General features: G+C 40.2%; 2 protein-coding genes across 8 annotated transcripts; one reads left to right on the top strand and one right to left on the bottom strand.

Moving 5' to 3' along the window:
• Positions 1 to 1,374: 1,374 nt before the first annotated feature.
• LOC115742910 (probable pyruvate, phosphate dikinase regulatory protein, chloroplastic) lies at positions 1,375 to 4,193 on the top strand. The gene is made up of 3 exons (XM_030677434.2): positions 1,375 to 1,922; positions 2,766 to 3,405; positions 3,612 to 4,193. The coding sequence occupies exons 1-3, from the start codon at positions 1,434 to 1,436 to the stop codon at positions 3,713 to 3,715; spliced, it is 1,233 nt and encodes a 410-aa protein (XP_030533294.1). The 5' UTR covers positions 1,375 to 1,433; the 3' UTR covers positions 3,716 to 4,193.
• Positions 4,194 to 5,133: 940 nt separating this feature from the next.
• LOC115742912 lies at positions 5,134 to 8,997 on the bottom strand. Of its 7 annotated transcripts, XM_030677442.2 has the most exons (7): positions 8,713 to 8,996; positions 8,509 to 8,604; positions 8,203 to 8,237; positions 7,695 to 7,862; positions 6,936 to 7,074; positions 5,859 to 6,081; positions 5,134 to 5,735 (listed from the first exon to the last, which is right to left on the bottom strand). In XM_030677442.2, the coding sequence occupies exons 4-7, from the start codon at positions 7,830 to 7,832 to the stop codon at positions 5,645 to 5,647; spliced, it is 591 nt and encodes a 196-aa protein (XP_030533302.1). In that variant the 5' UTR covers positions 7,833 to 7,862; positions 8,203 to 8,237; positions 8,509 to 8,604; positions 8,713 to 8,996; the 3' UTR covers positions 5,134 to 5,644. The 7 variants fall into 7 exon arrangements, with proteins under 7 accessions (XP_030533302.1, XP_048141146.1, XP_030533303.1 ...); XM_048285189.1 differs by having other exon boundaries at positions 8,509 to 8,996; XM_030677443.2 differs by lacking the exon at positions 8,203 to 8,237 and having other exon boundaries at positions 8,509 to 8,997.
• Between the last annotated feature and the right edge of the window lie 8,938 nt (positions 8,998 to 17,935).

Here is a 17,935-nt window from a genome sequence, read left to right as displayed (position 1 = left end):
ATTTTTAATGATGCTACTAAGACTTTATCTGGTATTTATTATCCTACAACGCATTTATTTTTAATAGAGTGTGTTAATATTAGTAGTGTTTTTAGTGAATATGAAAAAGATACCGAATTAGGTCAAACTATTTTAGTAATGCGAGAAAAATGGTTGCATTATTATTTGCAAATTCCTCTTGTCTATTTAGTTGGTATTGTTTTTGATCCACGTATTAAATTAGACGGTTTACAAGATTATTTGAATGTGTATTATCATGATTGTTTACATTTGGATGATTCAATAGATATTTTAAATATATTAGGACATGTTAAAGAATCTATAGTAGCATTATATGGAGAATTTTGTAGTAGATATGGTTTAAGTGATTCGGATCTTTACAATCTACCGCCTCACGTAGCGAAGGTGGTAGTTCACTTAGTAGAGGGTATAATATGCTTAAGAGTAGGCAAAAAAAAAACAAAAAGGGGCAACAGGTAATATTTCTGAATTAGAAAAATATTTAACCACTCAATTTGAGTTTCGTGATGCGAACATAGTACAGATTTGAAATCTCGAAGTGGTGGAAGAGTCACCAAATCGAGTATCCAGCTTCTCGCCCTCATCGCTCGTCAAATATTAGCAACCCCTTCTTCAACGGTTGTAGTTGAACAAGCATTTAGTTCCGGAGGATTAATTTTGGACTCTCGCCGTTCAAGATTAAGCCCGGACTGTGTGGAAGCTCAAGCTTGTGTCGGCGATTGGACGAGGGCGAAATATCGACATCAAGAGTTAGATCGTGAACACGAATTTTTTAGCGATGATGTTGGAGATACCACCGCCACGGGTACCACAACGGGTAGCGACGATTGACGATGAGGTAAGTTGGGGTTCTCAAAGGTAAAAAGAACTACATGGGCTTTGATTCTTCTATCCCCAAGAAGATATGTAGGTCGCTTAATGATAATTCATTAAGTTCAAGCCCATTCCTTCTTTTTTTTTTTCCCATATTTTATTACAATGTACAATTTAATTGTATTTTATAATTTATAATTTATTATATTTATTTTATTATTTATTATTTTAAAAATTATTATTAAAAATGAATCGGAATGAACCGGAACCGGCCCGGGAACCGGCCCGGAACCGCCGGTTCCGGTTCGGAACCGGAACCGCCATTTTTCACGGCCGGTTCCTGAACCGGAACCGGCGGTTCCACCGAACCGGCCGCGTCTAGTGATGTGTTGAAAAATGAATAAATGATATTTTTCGTGATAATATTCTCCTGAGATAATGAATTACTTTGTTTATTCTCTTTTTCTCCGATGAGAGTTGTCGTCTACCTCCTGCTGTCACTGTGCCACCCATGGTAGAGAAATCGCTCATTTCTCATCACATGAAATAATCTTAAACAAAGAGGAGAGAAAATCCACTGACAAATACCACGTCACAAGATGTCCACCGCCGCCACCACCGGCGCCTCCATGAACCTCCCGGGCCTCCGCCCAACGCCACCACCCGCACCCGCTCCTCCACCCGCCTCGGTCACCCAACCCGGAGCCGGGACAGGGCCAGACTCCGACGCGTCCGCAACTCGCAAGTTCAAGGGCAGCGCCCAGCTGAACCGGTGGTCCAGGGCCCGCACGATTCGGTCCGGTCGGAAGCTGGACCGGCCGGTCCAGAAGTCCCAGGCGGCGGAGGGTCCGGGTCCTCAGGCGGCGTTGCTCGACGGGTTGTCGGGGATGTCGGGGGACGCGGAGGGTTCGACTGGGAGCAACAGCGAGGATTACGTGGAGTTGATGGCGACGGCGGGGAAGCAGATATACATGGTCTCCGACGGGACGGGGTGGACGGCGGAGCACTCCGTTAACGCCGCGTTGGGCCAGTTCGAGCATTGCTTGGTGGATCGTGGGTGTTCTGTCAATACCCATTTGTTCTCTGGGGTAATTTATCTTCACTTTTCCTTACATAAAGCTTGCTTCTTTATTGGTCATATACTTAATCGCTTATAATTAGATGATGGGGCAACATGCATTGCTGTGTTTCATTGACGAAATGGAGTAGCTTCGTTTAGTCCGTGGTGAGGATTTCATGCTTATGTATAAACTATCATGCTCAATGCATAGTTTCTTTGTTGCTGGGGCTTCACTTGTTTGCTTGATAGTTGTTGCAAACTTGCAGTCACTCAAAACCATTAACGTTTTTCTCTAATCTGACTGAAAAGTTTTCATTGGAGTTTCACATCTTTGAGGAAATCATGTAAATGGCAGTCTGATGAATTGGTATTCTGATGGTGAGTGGTGACAACCACGAGTTGGCGCCTTGGGCGTGTTGTGTCCGGGTGAGCAAAGAGAAGATGCACAAATTTGGATCGGGATCAGTTGGATATTTGTAAATAAGACGGAGTAGTGGTATTGTTTCTTTTCTTTTCCTTTTCTGCTCTCCCTGGAACTAGCTAAATGAGTTTCCCTTTGCCAACTGAGTTGTTGGCATAGTGGCGGCACCATTTGTCTCCTTAAGAAGGGCCAAAAGACCCTGGCTTGAATTGCAGCAACATCCTGTCACTGCTTGCCATGCTGATTCCTCGGATGAGAATTCCTGGAATGTCATTGTTTCTGAGGTTAATTGGTGATGGGAAGCAGCCTCTTCCCTTGTTTGAAATCTTTTAGGATTGATGATAAGTCCATCATGTAGTTGGTTGTCAATTTATCTACATCTGCCAATACATATTTCAGCGAGTGAGGTATTGCATCTCCTGATTTTTATCCTTTGACATCCACATTTAGATAGATGATGTGGAGAGGCTGCTCGAGATTGTAAAGCAAGCAGCGATAGAAGGTGCAATGCTTGTTTACACCCTTGCTGACCCTGAGATGGCTGAATCAGCAAAACAAGCCTGCAAGCATTGGGGTGTGCCATCCACCGATGTCCTTGGCCCAATCACTGAGGCCATTGCTTCTCATTTAGGTGTCTCTCCTTCTGGCCTTCCCCGCGGTGCGCCAGGGAGGAGCTTCCCTCTCACGGACGAGTATTTTCGAAGAATTGAAGCGATTGAGTTTACAATAAAGCAAGACGATGGTGCATTGCCGAAAAACTTGCGCAAGGCAGATATCGTCCTTGCTGGCGTTTCTCGAACGGGAAAGACGCCATTATCCATTTATTTGGCTCAAAAAGGTTACAAAGTTGCAAATGTGCCTATTGTCATGGGTGTAGAGTTGCCAAAGACTCTGTTTGAAGTAGACCCAGAGAAGGTATTTGGCCTCACGATCAATCCTGTTGTCTTGCAAGCGATAAGAAAATCCAGAGCTAAGAGCTTGGGCTTCAGTGAGGATGCTCGGAGCAATTATTCAGAGATGGACTATGTCAGAGAAGAACTGGAGTTTGCTGGGAAGATTTTTTCCCAAAATCCAGTTTGGCCTGTCATTGGTGGGGACATCTTTGGTCCGCTTGTTTGTTTTTCATCCTCTGTCGCTACTATTAAGTCTCAATGTTTTGGGGCAAAAAAATGTGACAATTTTTTTTACATTCGTTGTAAGAAAATCGATAGATGAAGTCTCGATGAAGTCTTTGAAGTTTCTTGAAACCTTACACTGCTGTATCAATCTGAAGTGTTTTGTTGTTCTTTCTTGAAGAGGTGACGGGAAAAGCAATTGAAGAAACTGCAGCTGTTGTTTTGAGGCTTTACCATGACAGGAAGCAAAGATGCTCAATGCCAAGAATCTCAAAGCGATATTAAAGAAGAGGAAGACAACTTCCAAGTCCTCACATACTAAGATGAGATGCTATACTGCACCAAAAGGAGTCCTTTGCTGCTTGAGCTTTCATTCCCGTATCCGAGCAAGGTTTGGTTTCAAAGCAAAGAGTGATCTGACTGTATGCTATCAATTTTTGTGAATTTCACCAACAATCATACTCAAGCATCATGGTTGTTCCAATATGTTTTTCTTCCATTTCAGCCACATAGTTGCTATGGGGGAGAAAGCGTTGCCAATGCTCCTGCTGAGGTCATCTTGCTGCTGTAGAACAATAAGTAATAATACCTACCTACAGAGTATTTAAGCATCCTCGTACCCTCATGGATGCAAGTTGTATGTTTGTAAATAGCATTAATAATATGTCTCTCGTCTCTTGAAGGAAAACGCAATATCAGTAAAATCATACGGCAATCTGCTGTTGGATGAATTAAATGCATTGTTGGTATTGTTTCTTAGTTCCGAATGTTATGTGAGTTGGGTCTTTGGGTTGTTGGGAAGTCAATTCTTCTTACTTCTGGTCGCAACGCTGGTCCTAGAATTCAACTTGCAATCATTTCCCATCATATTTCCAGTTAAGGTTTCGGATATTACTACTTAGGTTTCCTTGTCTATGTCTACTCTACGCTCTACTATATCATACTCTTGGTATGTTGCTGTCTGCTATCTCCTGCTCTTAATGAGCATGAATGCTACTTGCCAAAACAGTTGTGAAATTTCCTTTTAGAGATGTGCTTTAATGGCTGTCCTTTGCATGAACTTAGTTGCATGACCCGTTCTGTCATTAATCACATGAAGGGGAAAGCTGGCCATACGAAAAGGCAATAATTGTTTGCTGGGGTTACGACTGCTAGAGAGGCTGTGAGGATGGTAGAATCTGAACTAACTCTGATAAATCATCAGTCTTGGCAAACTTTTGTGATCACAGACAGAGTGTGCTTACAAAAATTGAAGAAAAGCCAGTTGTGAGCGAACTCTCTCGTTCTTTTCACCCTTCTTGTTGACCCAACTGTGCAAGTTATGTTGGCTACATTGGGTTTAAAAGTTTTCACCTTTCTTGTTGACCCAACAGCCTATCCATTGTAATTCTTAAGCAAGGTCATTCTAATCCACCAGCTTTTTGTGCAAAAATTGATTTTGGTTTCTCTCTTTTCCCTGTTCAGTCCTGGGCAGTAGGATCATAGCAGGGCCCTCCAACATTCCTCTTCCCTGCTGTACTTACCCCAACATGCTCTGTTTATACTAATGTTCTCTGAAAAAAGGCAAGAGACATTTGTGTCCACACATGCTTGAATGTGCACGCACGCGTAAAAAGGTTCAATCTCAAGCAACATACTTAAAAGAGGAACAAAATCTATATAAGAGAAGGCATATTCTTTTTTTTTTTTTGGTCGAAAAGAGAAGACATATTCACAAAGGAGAAAAAAGTGACTGACATATCCCATTGCTTGTAAAGAGACACCAGATGCTAACAAAAACAGAGCACCAAACCATGTGCCTTTGATCTCTCTCTCTCCCGTTGCTTATAAAATAGAAGATTCCTCCTCTTTGTCACTTTGAAGAGTGCCTTACCTACAAAAAATCCTCTGAAAGGCCAACCATTAAGATTTCTCTGGTCCAGCTGAATCAATGACAATGGAATGGATTCAGCTTTGTCCTCTCCTTTTCTTCTTCATTTTGCCCGGACTAATCATTTCTTATCCACCCGAAATTCTTTTTCCCCTCCCTTCCTCTTTAAGTTTGTTCCCTGGTTTTGGTTGGCTTTTGCTGGTTGTACTTCCAAATCAAGAAGAGAGTGGCAGAAGATCTCTGAAAATGACCTCACTATAAGGTAACTCTGTGCTGCGAACTCAAAGTCCAAACTCCATGCGTAAAAGCTAAATCTAGACTCTGTTGTAAAGACGATCCAGGGATTACTGCAGCAAGTCAAAATCACCGCCACCCGTGCTCGGCTTGCTGATCGAAAGGGTGAAATAGATCAACAAAATAGTTCCCATGCTCGACCTGTCACAAAAATATTCAGATCAATATCCAGACTTGCAATTGGAACTTTTACGAGTGCCACTCATGTTCACAGTAATTCGCAATAGAGAACGCTTTGAAAATGACGATGGATCGTAAACTTACAGAGTAGCGAAAATGAAAACGATTCTCTTCGGATCGAGAATCCATGACGGAGAAGATCGCCGGAAACTATTTCTTCGGAGAGCGAACCTGCTCTCATTAGCACTCCCGATACTTCCGCTGGTGACAGTGATCTGATGGTGGTTCTGCAGTTTACTGACATGATCCGTCGTCCCGAGAGCAGCCATCGTGGCTGTGTCCATCGAGTTGGACCCTAGAGGTGAAGCTGCAAATCAACAGCCACAGATGCCAATGAGAAATTTCCATGAACTTTTCATAATTTTGCCAACCAAATTCACCAGTTGGTGTTCCCACTAGCTGACCTGCAGTTAGTTGCTTCTGCCAAATACAGAGCCCCATTTTTTATTTTCCCACCAACTATGCTTGATTATTAAAGCGAACCTCTGACAACGATAGGCTTCATATTCTACCAAATTCTAAAAAAATTCGATGAAGAAATCAAAACTTTCTCGAGAAAAAAGATTAAATTTCCGCGGTTTTGATTGGACCGAACTTGATTAACCCAGCAGAGGCAGCATATTTTCTCAATCTAACTAATCAGCAGCAGAAGAAGTTCAGCTTTCAATGATCAGTTCATAATCTAGTGGACAACTAACTGTCTCAGTTAATAAAAAATTTCACAGCAGAGTGAGTCATCCACATCAAGCTGGATACAGCTTGTTTGTCATATATAAAAAACCTGGAGATTTAGCGCTCTGTTTGGTACTATTATTAGTCATCAGCATCATTCTGTCACCATCAAATTGTGCACCAAATGGCCAAAATGGGCCAACTAACCTAAATCACTCACTCTTCAAACTTCCACAGAAATCCAAGCATTGTGTGAAGCACAATTACAATAATTTTAGAGAAAGCAACTTTGTTCCTTCATTTATTTGGAGCATTCAATGACAAGGGGCGCGAGGAGCATTCGATGACAAGAAGGGGTGCGATGGACAGCTCGCTAGCATCTAAGAAATTCACATTTGTCGCCGACATAATGCAATGACAACAACAGAATCACCGATTGCCAAATCATGCAAGGACCCGCGCATTGCGTAGATGGAGAAGGGATGGTACCTCTGGGCGTACCTCTGGGCGAGGATGTGGCCAGAACGATCCCTGGTTGGCTGTCGTTTTTATCTGCGGCGCTGGCGTTGGAGATGACCTTGTCCCCGTACACTCGTGGAGACCCTTTTCGAGAAAGGCTTCTCTGCAACTTCTCCAAATAAACATTCATTCGAGAACCCATAAAAGGAAATTAGCAATCAGTGCAGTGCGGAGAATTTCTTCTTGAAACGGAGAATGAAGGATTGATCAGGAAAATTTGCAGAAAGCAGTCACCTAATTTGGATCAAAACCAACATCGAAATGCCACCTCGAAGAAAATATCTCGAAATTCACCACCTACATTTGTAACTTTCCAAGAAGTAGCACATATTTTCTGCTTTTTTACCACAAACGAATCGCTGCTCAGGGTAATTCTAAGAACTTGCTGTGTGTGTGTGTGTGGTGTCACAATTCTTGGAGTCGCCCAATTTAATGGTTCGTCATATCAAAACATTCGACTTTTCGCCGTGCATGTATTTATGTTGCTCTGCATAATGAACATGCTGGACGACAATGTCCAAGATCAAGCAACATCTGGGAAGGCGTCAAAAGCTAATTCTGCTCATTCCACTTCTAACACCCCACATACATTTACAAGAACAAGAATCAAACTTTGAAACAGTACCAGGTCAAAATTTTCTTCTTTTCCGACAAGAACGTTTGCCAAACAAAAAATTTGTGAACAGAGAAGACCTTGGTCATGAGGGGGAGAGAGAGAGAGAGACTCACTGTGATTCTGGAATTGATGTCCTTGCAAGGAGAAGGAGCGAGATGCGATAAGCTTTCCATGTCTATGACCAAGTCACCGGACTCATCGGCTTGCAATCCGTTCATGTGATCTGCCACCGAAATTTTCTGGGTTCCCATCTTCTCCTCCAATCCACTACTCTCGAATTCCTAGAGAGAGAAAGCGCGAGAGAAAACAAGAGAATTTATTAGACGAACTTGAAATTTCTCATCAGACGAAACTGAAATCATTTGGACATGGAAACGAAGGTTTGAGCTCAATAAAACAGTTGGGGCATTAAGTGAAAGGCGTGATTTTTACTATCTACCGCAAGAATTCAACAACACCCAGAGAGCCAAAAAGTTCTCACCAACTTCGGATTTTCCGCCATTTCTGTCACTTTCCAGGAAAAAGTCCAAAACGCAAAGCGAGAGAGAGCGAGAGAGAGAGAGAGAGTATATGCAACGCATCGAGAGAAAAAAAAAATGTAAAAAGAATGAAATGACGCACCGAATGGGGCAAGCGGCCGAACAGCTATCGACCACCTGATTGGAAGAAGAAACGCTCGGATTATTTAAAGAGAAAAAAAAAATCAGTTCAAGATTTTCCCGAGAAAAACAACAACTGCATGAATAAACAAAGCACGCAAAGAAACAAAGTCTCGTGATTGATGAAGGACATACCCAAAAAAAAAAACCAGGAAAATGGAAAGGAAGCTCTCCTAACAAAGACTTGATTTTTCTTCGTAAACCACGGAAACCGATTCAAATCGAAAAGGAGAAAAACGAAAAAGAAGAAGAAGAAGAGCGTGCTAACCGTAACATTCACGAAAAAGAAATCGCCCCTCTAATCCTTCTCGCGATTTTTTCCCTGCTTTTCCACATACTCCCTCCTAGTTCTTCGACAGAAACTCTGCAACAACACAGAACCAAACAGCTCTCGTTGACCCGATGCGTACCCACTTCCTATATGAATACAAAAATCACTTCTTCTTCTTTTTTTTGCCTCAGCTGCACATACACCGAGGTTAATGTCTGTCGAAGAAGAGAGAGAAAGGAAACAAAACAGAGGGTGTAAGATGAAGCGGCGACTTCACATATATGTATTTTTTAATGCTCAGAGATTGTGGAGGAAAAGTGAGAACAAGGCGTCGGGGATCTTGTCGAGACTCGAGAGAAGAAGAGGACAAATGATTTGTGAAGGTGATGAGAAACTAAGGAAGAAAAGAAGAAAAAGGATGTGATGTTCTAATCTCTGCCTCAAGAAACTTTAGAGAGAGAGAGGGGAAATGTCAGAGGATGTTCCAAAAATTTCATTTCAACACAGCGATGATCATATGATCTGAGTTGAGTGCCGTGTTGGCAAGCTAATCCCATTCAGCTGAGATTTGAAACGATGTTCATTTTTGAGATAATATGAGATATTTTTCGCTTTTGGGGGATTTGGCCAATCCATAAAGTTATGTTATTTCCTACCTGACTTCATCAATTTGCGATGAATTGGATTTGATTTGATTGCCTTGTTTACCAGCCCCCCCCTCTTCAATTTTTTTCAACGCGACGACGATCGAATCCTCATTGGGAATTTTGAAAACCGCAACAGATGCTAAGGGAGAAAAGATATGCGGATTCTTGTAATGCCCATTACTTAAAAGTGAATCTCGATGATGCATTGGATAATGTTCGGTTCCCGTTTCGACAGCCCCAATTGATAGACGATCTGTAAGTCCGATTATAAGTCCCCGTGGCATGCCCTGATCTTGGGGAATGACAACCGCCCCTCTCCCTAAACTTTTTCTTAGAAAAAAAAAAAAAACAAAAGCGAATCTCAAATACTAATAGGTTCTTCCCTTCTTTTTGATGAAATAATTTCTAACATTTTGAACAATCATTATTCTTTTAAAATTAATCTATCTTAAATAATTTAAGATCGAAATTAAGTTGCATGCAATCAACAATTAACTTTTAACCCATTTATTTGTTACTCACCGAGTTTAATCTCTCATGGAGTTTAAATTAAAGATATCGATAAAAAAAAATATTGAAATACAACTTTAGACTATATAACGTGTGACATCATGTATTTCTACTCGCTTTCGAAGCTTTGAATAAATGAAAGGTCTCATTGATGTATTTTAGCTAAATCTCACTCAGAAATAGTCTATCTTGAGCAGACTAACCAAATAGGAATGACTAGTTAGGAAAATCAAGTACGTGGACATAAGAACTTCATCATGGACTGACTCTTTTGCCATGAAAATTGTCAAGGGAATATTTTGGACCAATATAGGCCGATCCTAGAATGGTTAAGGAATGATTTGTTAAGAATCATATGGTGAATGCTACACATTCTGTTTCAACAAAGACCAGACAAAGTGAAGTAAGTAAGTCGTCGGCTATGGTGGCTACGCGCATACATGGTGCTGATAATTCAACCAGGAAGAAGAGAGTTGAAGTCAACAATAAAATCTCCAGCTTCACGAGTCCAACTATGAGTGGAGCTCTCCCACCGTAGAACCGTTATTCTGTTTTGTGCATTTAACTGAATGCTGTTATTCTGTTGTCTTCATTAGATGAGCTGTAAAACCACCTTTGGTGGTTCTTCAAGTAAGATCGTGTAGTATAAATAAGAAAACAGAGAGACCGAGTGTATGACTCTCGGATGAAGATTTTCCTTGAATGCAGAGAGAAGTAAAACCAGACTCTGTTTCTTTTCTTCTCTCTTTCTGCTCATAAGTCTTCACACGATTTGGGTAATACCCTACGCTTAGATCACGGGTGATTCCGTTTGACCTCGTATGGGTTCCGAACGTCCCTAAATTATTTTTTAACGATCGTGTCCATCGGGACTAGTGATTGACCATCGCAATTGAATGACAACCAAAGTTGCCATGGCTCGAGAAATTCTTAAACGTGATATTAATCATGGGTCGATACGCGTAACTCCTAAAATCCGTTCGTTAGTTTGAGATACGTTGAAATTTCAATTGATCGAGATTGATCGCGAATCGAGCTTTAGAATTTGACGTCGGACCTTCAGGGGTTCCAATAATTAAATTTTGGACGTTTCCTCATCAAGTGTACGATTTCTTCGCGGTTCGCCCCAAAGTGTTTAGGAAAATAAAATTTGGACCGGAAATGAGAAAAGACCCATTTACCCTTGGAAAATATCCAATTTTCCACTTTGACTCAAGGGCATTTCGGTCAAACCACTCCCATGGCCGAAATTGACTAGTCAACGTAGAGGGAAATTACCAATTTGCCCTTCTTGACTTTTTAGACTAAAATATCCACCCCAAAAAATATCCTAACATTTATTAATCAATATTTTTGGTCTTCTTCCCCATTATTGCAAGAACATTCTTTCACTACACTCTCTCTCTAACCCCTTGGCCGAATTCACCCCATTTGCACCCCCCACCATCACCGAAAATTTCTCAAGCTATTACTGGTTTCACCTTGAATCGCCGAAGCATAACCACCACCGTGAGCTACCCGGAGTCGTCGGATTTTCGTGGGTCAAAGCCGGCCTAGAGGAACTGCCGTAGCCGCCGCCCGGATCAAAATTTCTCTCAACTTTTTCACCAGAAAAATTTCTAGATCTTGAGGTAAGTTGCTTTCTAATCTTAGATTAGGTAACTAGGATGCTAATGGATGATAGAATTGTGTAGTTTTGATGCAAAATTTGTTGGATTGTTCTTGGGCATGGCTTGGCCGAAAATGGGAGAAGGAGGAGAGAGAAAATGTGTTCTTGGAGTGAATAGTAGCACATGATGAAATTTGGAGGGTGAGGATTAAATCTAGCTTTATCATGCTTTAATTGAATGGCCGAGATTGAATCTTTCTTAGGAAGATTTAAAGTACGGCTATGATTGAATTCTGCTTTATGTAGATTAATCATGTGGTGGAGATTTAATGCATGTTAGGGTATTTTAATCATACGATCCCGATTAATTGCCACGTTAGTATAAATTAATGGTATGATACGTATTAATTGTACGTTAGCGTAATCTTGATCGTACGGTGATTATTAATTGCTACGTTAGCATAATTAATATCGTGTGGTGTAGATTAATTTTTATGGTAGCATAAATTAATCGTGTGGCCCGATTGGCCGACGGCTTGAGTGTGATTTAATTGGGTGGTCCCGATTTATTATTTATTCAACGTGAGCGAATCACGTGTTCCCGATCAAATATTTATCCGGAACAATTAAATCAAGTGGTCTCGATTGAGTAGTTGAGGAAAATTAGAAAGATCGTGTGATCCCGATCTTTTATTGGAGAAAAATCGGATGAGATCGTGTGGTCTCGATCTACTAATCAGGAAATTTAGCAAGATCACATGGCGAAGATTGATCGATAGGAAGGTTTTATGTGATCTTGTAGTATCGGACGATCGATCGAGGAATTGTTGTTATTATATGGTCTTTATAAGCAATAAATTGAGCGGAAGCGAGGAATTTTACCCCGATGCGTTATGATGCGGGGTTTGTATTTATCAGACCATATTTTACTCTGAGGCGTTATGACGCGGGGCTCTGTTATTATTTTTACCCCGAGGCGTTATAACGCGGGATTCTATGTATTATTTTATCCTGAGGCGTTAAACACGGGATAATAACCTGAGGCGTTATTATGCGGGTTGTAGTAACCTGAGGCGTTATTACGCGAGTTCGGACTATATAATGGCCTAAGGTGTTATTACGTGGGTTTGTCCATTTATATTATAGCCTGATGCGTCAAATGCGGGCATTGGAGTAACGTGAAATTTTTATTATAGCCTGAGGCGTTAAACGCAAGCATTGGAGTAACGTGGAATATTTTTATTATAGCTTGAGGCATTGAACGCGAGCATGGGAGTAATGTGGAATTTTTATGAGGATGTAGCAAGTCAGGAGAAAGAAGGAAGTGTATTCTGGAATTTATTTGGTGAATTATTGATTGTGAGAGGAATTGTTGTGAATGGTTGACCTAAGACATGTCCGGAGGCACTAGCGCCCTAACATAGGATTAGGGACTTTCTTACTAAGATTTGTTCTCACCCCGTCGTGGGCTCTCTTTTTCGGACCCTCCGCCTCGACAATGAATGATCTGCCCCGGAGATTCGGGATCCCTCGAGACATGGATACGTTAGTGACAGAGTATTCGGTTGGGGAAGATCGGGTATATTATAGGCACGTAGCCACGATCCGGGTTGACGAGAGTGAACTTTATTGGAAGCCCCACACATACGTGGTGTGGACGTACCGCCACGGGGATATGTTAGTGGGTCCGCTGAAAGGTTTTGATATTCCCTACGAAGGAGTTGGGGAATTGGATCCTACTAATGCTGCACCTCCAGATTGCGTAGTGGTGCACCCCGATGCTAGTCCCGAAGGCTTGGAGCCCAACCCGCAGGTCTTGATGCCGGAAGAGGATGGGGAAGTCATAGAACCGTCTGATGCGGAACAGCCACTTGAGGTGGATGAGGATGAGCTCGCAATTGTAGATGATATAGTTGATGATAGCAATGATGGGGCCTAGGGTAGTTGGCCTCTTGACTTTTGTTGAGGGTTTTCTTTTTTGAAGTATGGTAGGCTTCCACCACTTAACATTTTTGTAGTACGTAGTCACAGGCTTGTATAGTGACCTCCGAAGCCTTAGGTTTGGAAAGTTGTAAAGAATATGTGTATATGTACATAAGCTTGTTTTTATCATCTCAAGTTATTGTATCGTTGTTGTTTTCTGTATGGGGATTTGTTTTTGCTTCTGCGCAAATTTGTTGGCCTTTGGATCCTGGAGAACTATACGATAATATGGCCAGGTGGGATGTCAACGGGCTAGTAGGGTTCGAGTCGTGACATAACGTATATTCAATATGGTTACAAAAGTGTCGTATAATAAATCCATTTATTTTTGCACTTAAAAAGTAATAATTTATTTTGTTTATAAATGAGACTCTGCAATTTGAAGTGGATAATTATTTCTTCATTGACTTCTGATTTGATAAATGGATAAGAAAAATATGTAGGTGACTTTTTGGACAATTAACCCCGTACTTGTATAGTTTGCATAAGAAGATTCTATCTTCCGGATACTGGATTATTCTAATTTTGGTGTCAATGGCTAATTATTCTAATTTTGGTGTCAACGGCTACACAACATTTTATTGCATGGACAGAGATTTCACCATTGAAAATATCAATATAATCATTTGTCCTCCTTAACACACACAAATATATACACACACTTGCGATCTTGCGCACGTTACGCTTATAAATTTATCTGAAGTTATCATTGACAAGTAAGCACAAATTAGCAAGAAAACATATTCTCCCGATTGCACTTCCTGATTAATTCAACATTATGTTCTTTGAAGAATAATAAAGATTAATGCTTCATTTGTCCCAAAGAAAAAGAATAATTTGAAAAATATTTTCTTTAAAATGATTTCTTACATCGTTTAAATTAATTAATAATGAAAACGATGAATACTTTTTTTCATCTATTCATTTTTGTATGTGATAAAAGTGGTCATTTGTACAAATATATTTTTCAAATCCTTAATTTTTCGCGAAATAAGCGCACCACGAAGAAATCAAGGTAGTGCTTTCTTAGGGAGAGTTGAAGAGGAAACCAAGTTGTCGATCGTACCTACTTGGCAAGTCCATTGTCAATTGACATGAAGTGTACAAATTGTCTAAATTATCATGCAAGGAAGTTCTCGCGTTAATTTGTGAATTATTTAATGTGATCTAGGGATTAGGCTAGGCAATTAATTTCAAAGATGGTTGGCCCCAATGATCTGGAGATTAGGTCGTACCCTCTAGACTCAAGCTAGGTTAAGCGCACATCATGAGCAAATATCGTCGAGACTAATTTTGTCAAATCATATCATATTCATGGGCCATTTGCAGAAGAAACGTCTCACAAGAAATTGCCATACCACGTGCAATAGCACATAAAGCTTATATTCCTGCATTATCAATGTTGCTGTCGCAAGAGCGGTAGGAAAATTGTAAAAAAAAAAGTCATAAATTTAATCTATTTTTGCCAATTCAATACTAAACTTTCTAATTTTGCAAAATTAATTCCTAAACCTATTCATGTCTCGTCAATTGACTCTATCCGGCCAATTTAACCAAAAAAAATCGTTAACGTAGACGTCGACCATCCTACACGGCACCACCGGCGCCGACGCAGACAATTGTAACTATATTTTAATTTTTCGAACTTTTATTTATTATTTATTATTTATTTTCTTTTCTTTTCTTTTCTTTTTATTACTTTTTCTTTACAGTGGCCAAAGAAGTCTTGCCGGCCACAATAAAGAAAAAGTAAGAAAAAAAAGAGAAGGGGAAAAAAAGGAAATAAAATAAAAAATATTAAAATATTATTAAAAATTATCCACGTCAGAGTTGGTGATGTCACGTAGGACGGTCGACATTCATGTCATGATTTTCGATCAAAATTGACCAGATGGACTCAATTAGAAAAACGTGAAAATGTTTTGGACTCAGTTGACAAAATTAAAAAGGTTTAAGACTGAACTGATAAAAATGCAATAGGTCTTAGATCTTTTTGGACAATTTCCTCGAGAGTGGAGGGAGGTTTTTAGCAATAATGGCATAAAGAAAATGGAATTGACAAAAGATAACAAACTACCTAACCTTACATACACTCATAAGGTTGTGTTTGATGGTCCGAATAAAATTCAAGATATGATATATTTTATCCTATCTTGTGTTTGGTAGTTGATCGGGACATGATAAAGAGGGATATAAGAGGATAAAATTATCTTGAGGGATTGAGCCGGATAGAATTTCTCTTATCTATAAGACCATAAATTATACGCTCAAGCCACTCCCTCTCTGCCACTCCCCATTTGCCTCTTCGCCATGCCCAGCCGCCTTTCTAGTCAAAGCGGGCAGCTTCTTTGGTGGCGGGCCACCTCTTCGACTACAGCAAATAGCTTCTCCAATAGATTAATATGTGCTGTGTGACTTGTTTTTCTAGTTTCGTCTTTATAATTTGACAGGCAATGACTTTCTTCGTGTAGCATATGAATCCAACGAAATCTGTCTGGCCCAAAAAACTCAAAACATCATCAACATCAACATCAATATCACCTTTATCTCAAACTAGTTGGAGTCGGTGGTCGATGAACCTAAAAATAAATAAAATAAAAGCAAAATCGATAGAGGGAAAAGAAATAATTATATATATATATATATATATATATATATATGGAAAATGGACTAAAAAAGATAGTCCGGAACATAGAAATTCTACCCCTCCACAATGCTAATAGCTTTCTTCCACTCCATCCTAAGATAAACCATAAGCCAATCTATTTCCCACTTCATTAAATCTTGTTTTACTACTTTTCGCTAAGTAAGTTTCGGCCGACCTCTTCCTTTCTTCATGTCATGCTCTCGGTAACAAACTTTTGTTCTTACCAGAGCATCTAGAGATTTTCTAAGAATATGCCCAAACCATCTCAATTTATGTTCTCTCATCTTTTCTATCACCGGTACTACTCCAACTTTTCGTCAAGTATCTTCATTTCTTATCTTGTTCATCCTTGTATGACTACACATCTACCTTAACATCCTCATTTTCGCTATTCCCATTTTATGCTCATGTTGCCTCTGTGCTGGCCAACATTCAGCTTCGTATAGCATTGCAAGCCTTACTTCTGTTCTATAAAATTTTCCTTTTAGCCTAAGAGGGATTTTGCGATTACACAGAAACCCCGATGCATTGCGCCATTTCATCCAACCTGCTCTGATTCTATGGCTTACATCCTCATCAATCTCTCTCCCCTTTTGCAATATTGATCTCGGATATCTAAAAGCATCTTTCTTGGATACCTCTTATCCGAGCATATTCACGGATTCTTGATCTCCTTCTCTTGCCGTGTTGAACTCACACTCCATGTATTCGGTCTTACTTCGACTTAACGTAAATCTTTTAGACTCTAACGTACTTCTCCATAATTCTATTTTAGCGCCAATCCTAGGCCTGGTCTCATCAATAAGCACAATATCATCCGTAAAAAGTATATACCACGACACCTCATCTTGGATATTTTTTGTTAGCTCATCCATAACTAGGGCAAAAAGATAAGGACTTAAAGCAGAACCTTGGTGTAAGTCTACTAAGATTGGAAAATAACTTGATGTGCCATTACAAGCCTTCACACATGTAGTAACACCATCATACATATCATTGATTGCCTCTACATACTTTGAAAGTACTTTTTTCTTCTCAAGAACCCAACACAGAACCTTTCTTGGAACCCTGTCATACGCCTTCTCGAGATCAATAAACACCATATGTAGGTCCTTCTTCTTTTCTCGACATCTCTCCCTCAAATGTCGTATCAAGAAGATAGCCTCAATGGTAGATCTTCCTGGCATAAATCCAAATTGATTTACAGAGACCTTGGTCCCTATTCTTAAACGATGCTCACTAACTCTCTCCCACAACTTCATTATAGGCTCAAAAAACTAAAAAAGAAAAGAAAAAAAATCAAGCAAAATCTTTACCTTTTCTCTCTACAGGGATACGCTACCACTACATATGCCACTACACAACTAGTGATAACTGCAAAACATTTTCAGCATTATTGTAATGTTGCGTGACAAAAATATGACTTTTCTCCATGCAGGTAAGTTTCAATTAGCACTGGAATTCCCCTGTCGAGCCGTGCGAGAGGATCTCCTATTGTGGAGCCCAATTCCACACCAGCAAGCATTGCTTGCTCCTAGTCATTCGGTCCTCGAACCCTCGGGGCAACCACTCAGGTCGGAACTCTCCTTTATTGTCGAAACCGAGCGGTGGCCTAATGACCCAAATGAAAGGCTTGCCACTTGATGCCAAGCCAATGGCTAACTGCATCATCTGGCTAGGACTTACAGGGTGTGTTTATGAACCAAAGGAAATGTACAAAATTGAGTTTGGACCACGTGAATTGAGGCGGTCTTGGCATTTCATCTCTTGAAACCTGTGATTGGTAATGAATCATCATCCTACACATGGGAGAAGTGTCAAAAAAGTCATAAACCTATTGTATTAGTGCCAATTCAGTCCTAACCTTTTTTGGTGCCAATTCAGTCCTAAACCTTTTGCATTGATGCCAATTAAGTCATAAACCTTTTATTGGTGCTAATCTAGTCCCAAACCTGTTGCATTTGCGCCAATTCAGTTATAAATCTTTTGTATTTATGCTAATTGAGTTAATCCGACAAATTTTGATCG

This window comes from Rhodamnia argentea, chromosome 9 (genome assembly GCF_020921035.1).
Source record: "Rhodamnia argentea isolate NSW1041297 chromosome 9, ASM2092103v1, whole genome shotgun sequence".
NCBI lineage: Eukaryota > Viridiplantae > Streptophyta > Magnoliopsida > Myrtales > Myrtaceae > Rhodamnia > Rhodamnia argentea.
Note: the sequence above shows the minus strand (reverse complement) of the source record. Positions and strands in the feature narration are given on the sequence as shown.

Bases quoted from the DNA above. Each gene is read 5' to 3' on its own strand.
- LOC115742910 (XM_030677434.2), top strand. From the start codon at position 1,434: ATGTCCACCGCCGCCACCACCGGCGCCTCCATGAACCTCCCGGGCCTC. The intron at 1,923-2,765 runs GTAATTTATCTT...ATCCACATTTAG, and splicing joins ATACCCATTTGTTCTCTGGG to ATAGATGATGTGGAGAGGCT. The intron at 3,406-3,611 runs GTGGGGACATCT...TCTTTCTTGAAG, and splicing joins TCCAGTTTGGCCTGTCATTG to AGGTGACGGGAAAAGCAATT.
- LOC115742912 (XM_030677439.2), bottom strand. From the start codon at position 8,083: ATGGCGGAAAATCCGAAGTTG. The intron at 7,863-8,062 runs GTGAGAACTTTT...TTCTCTCTCTAG, and splicing joins TGGCGGAAAATCCGAAGTTG to GAATTCGAGAGTAGTGGATT. The intron at 6,082-6,935 runs GTACCATCCCTT...GTTGATTTGCAG, and splicing joins GCCCAGAGGTACGCCCAGAG to CTTCACCTCTAGGGTCCAAC.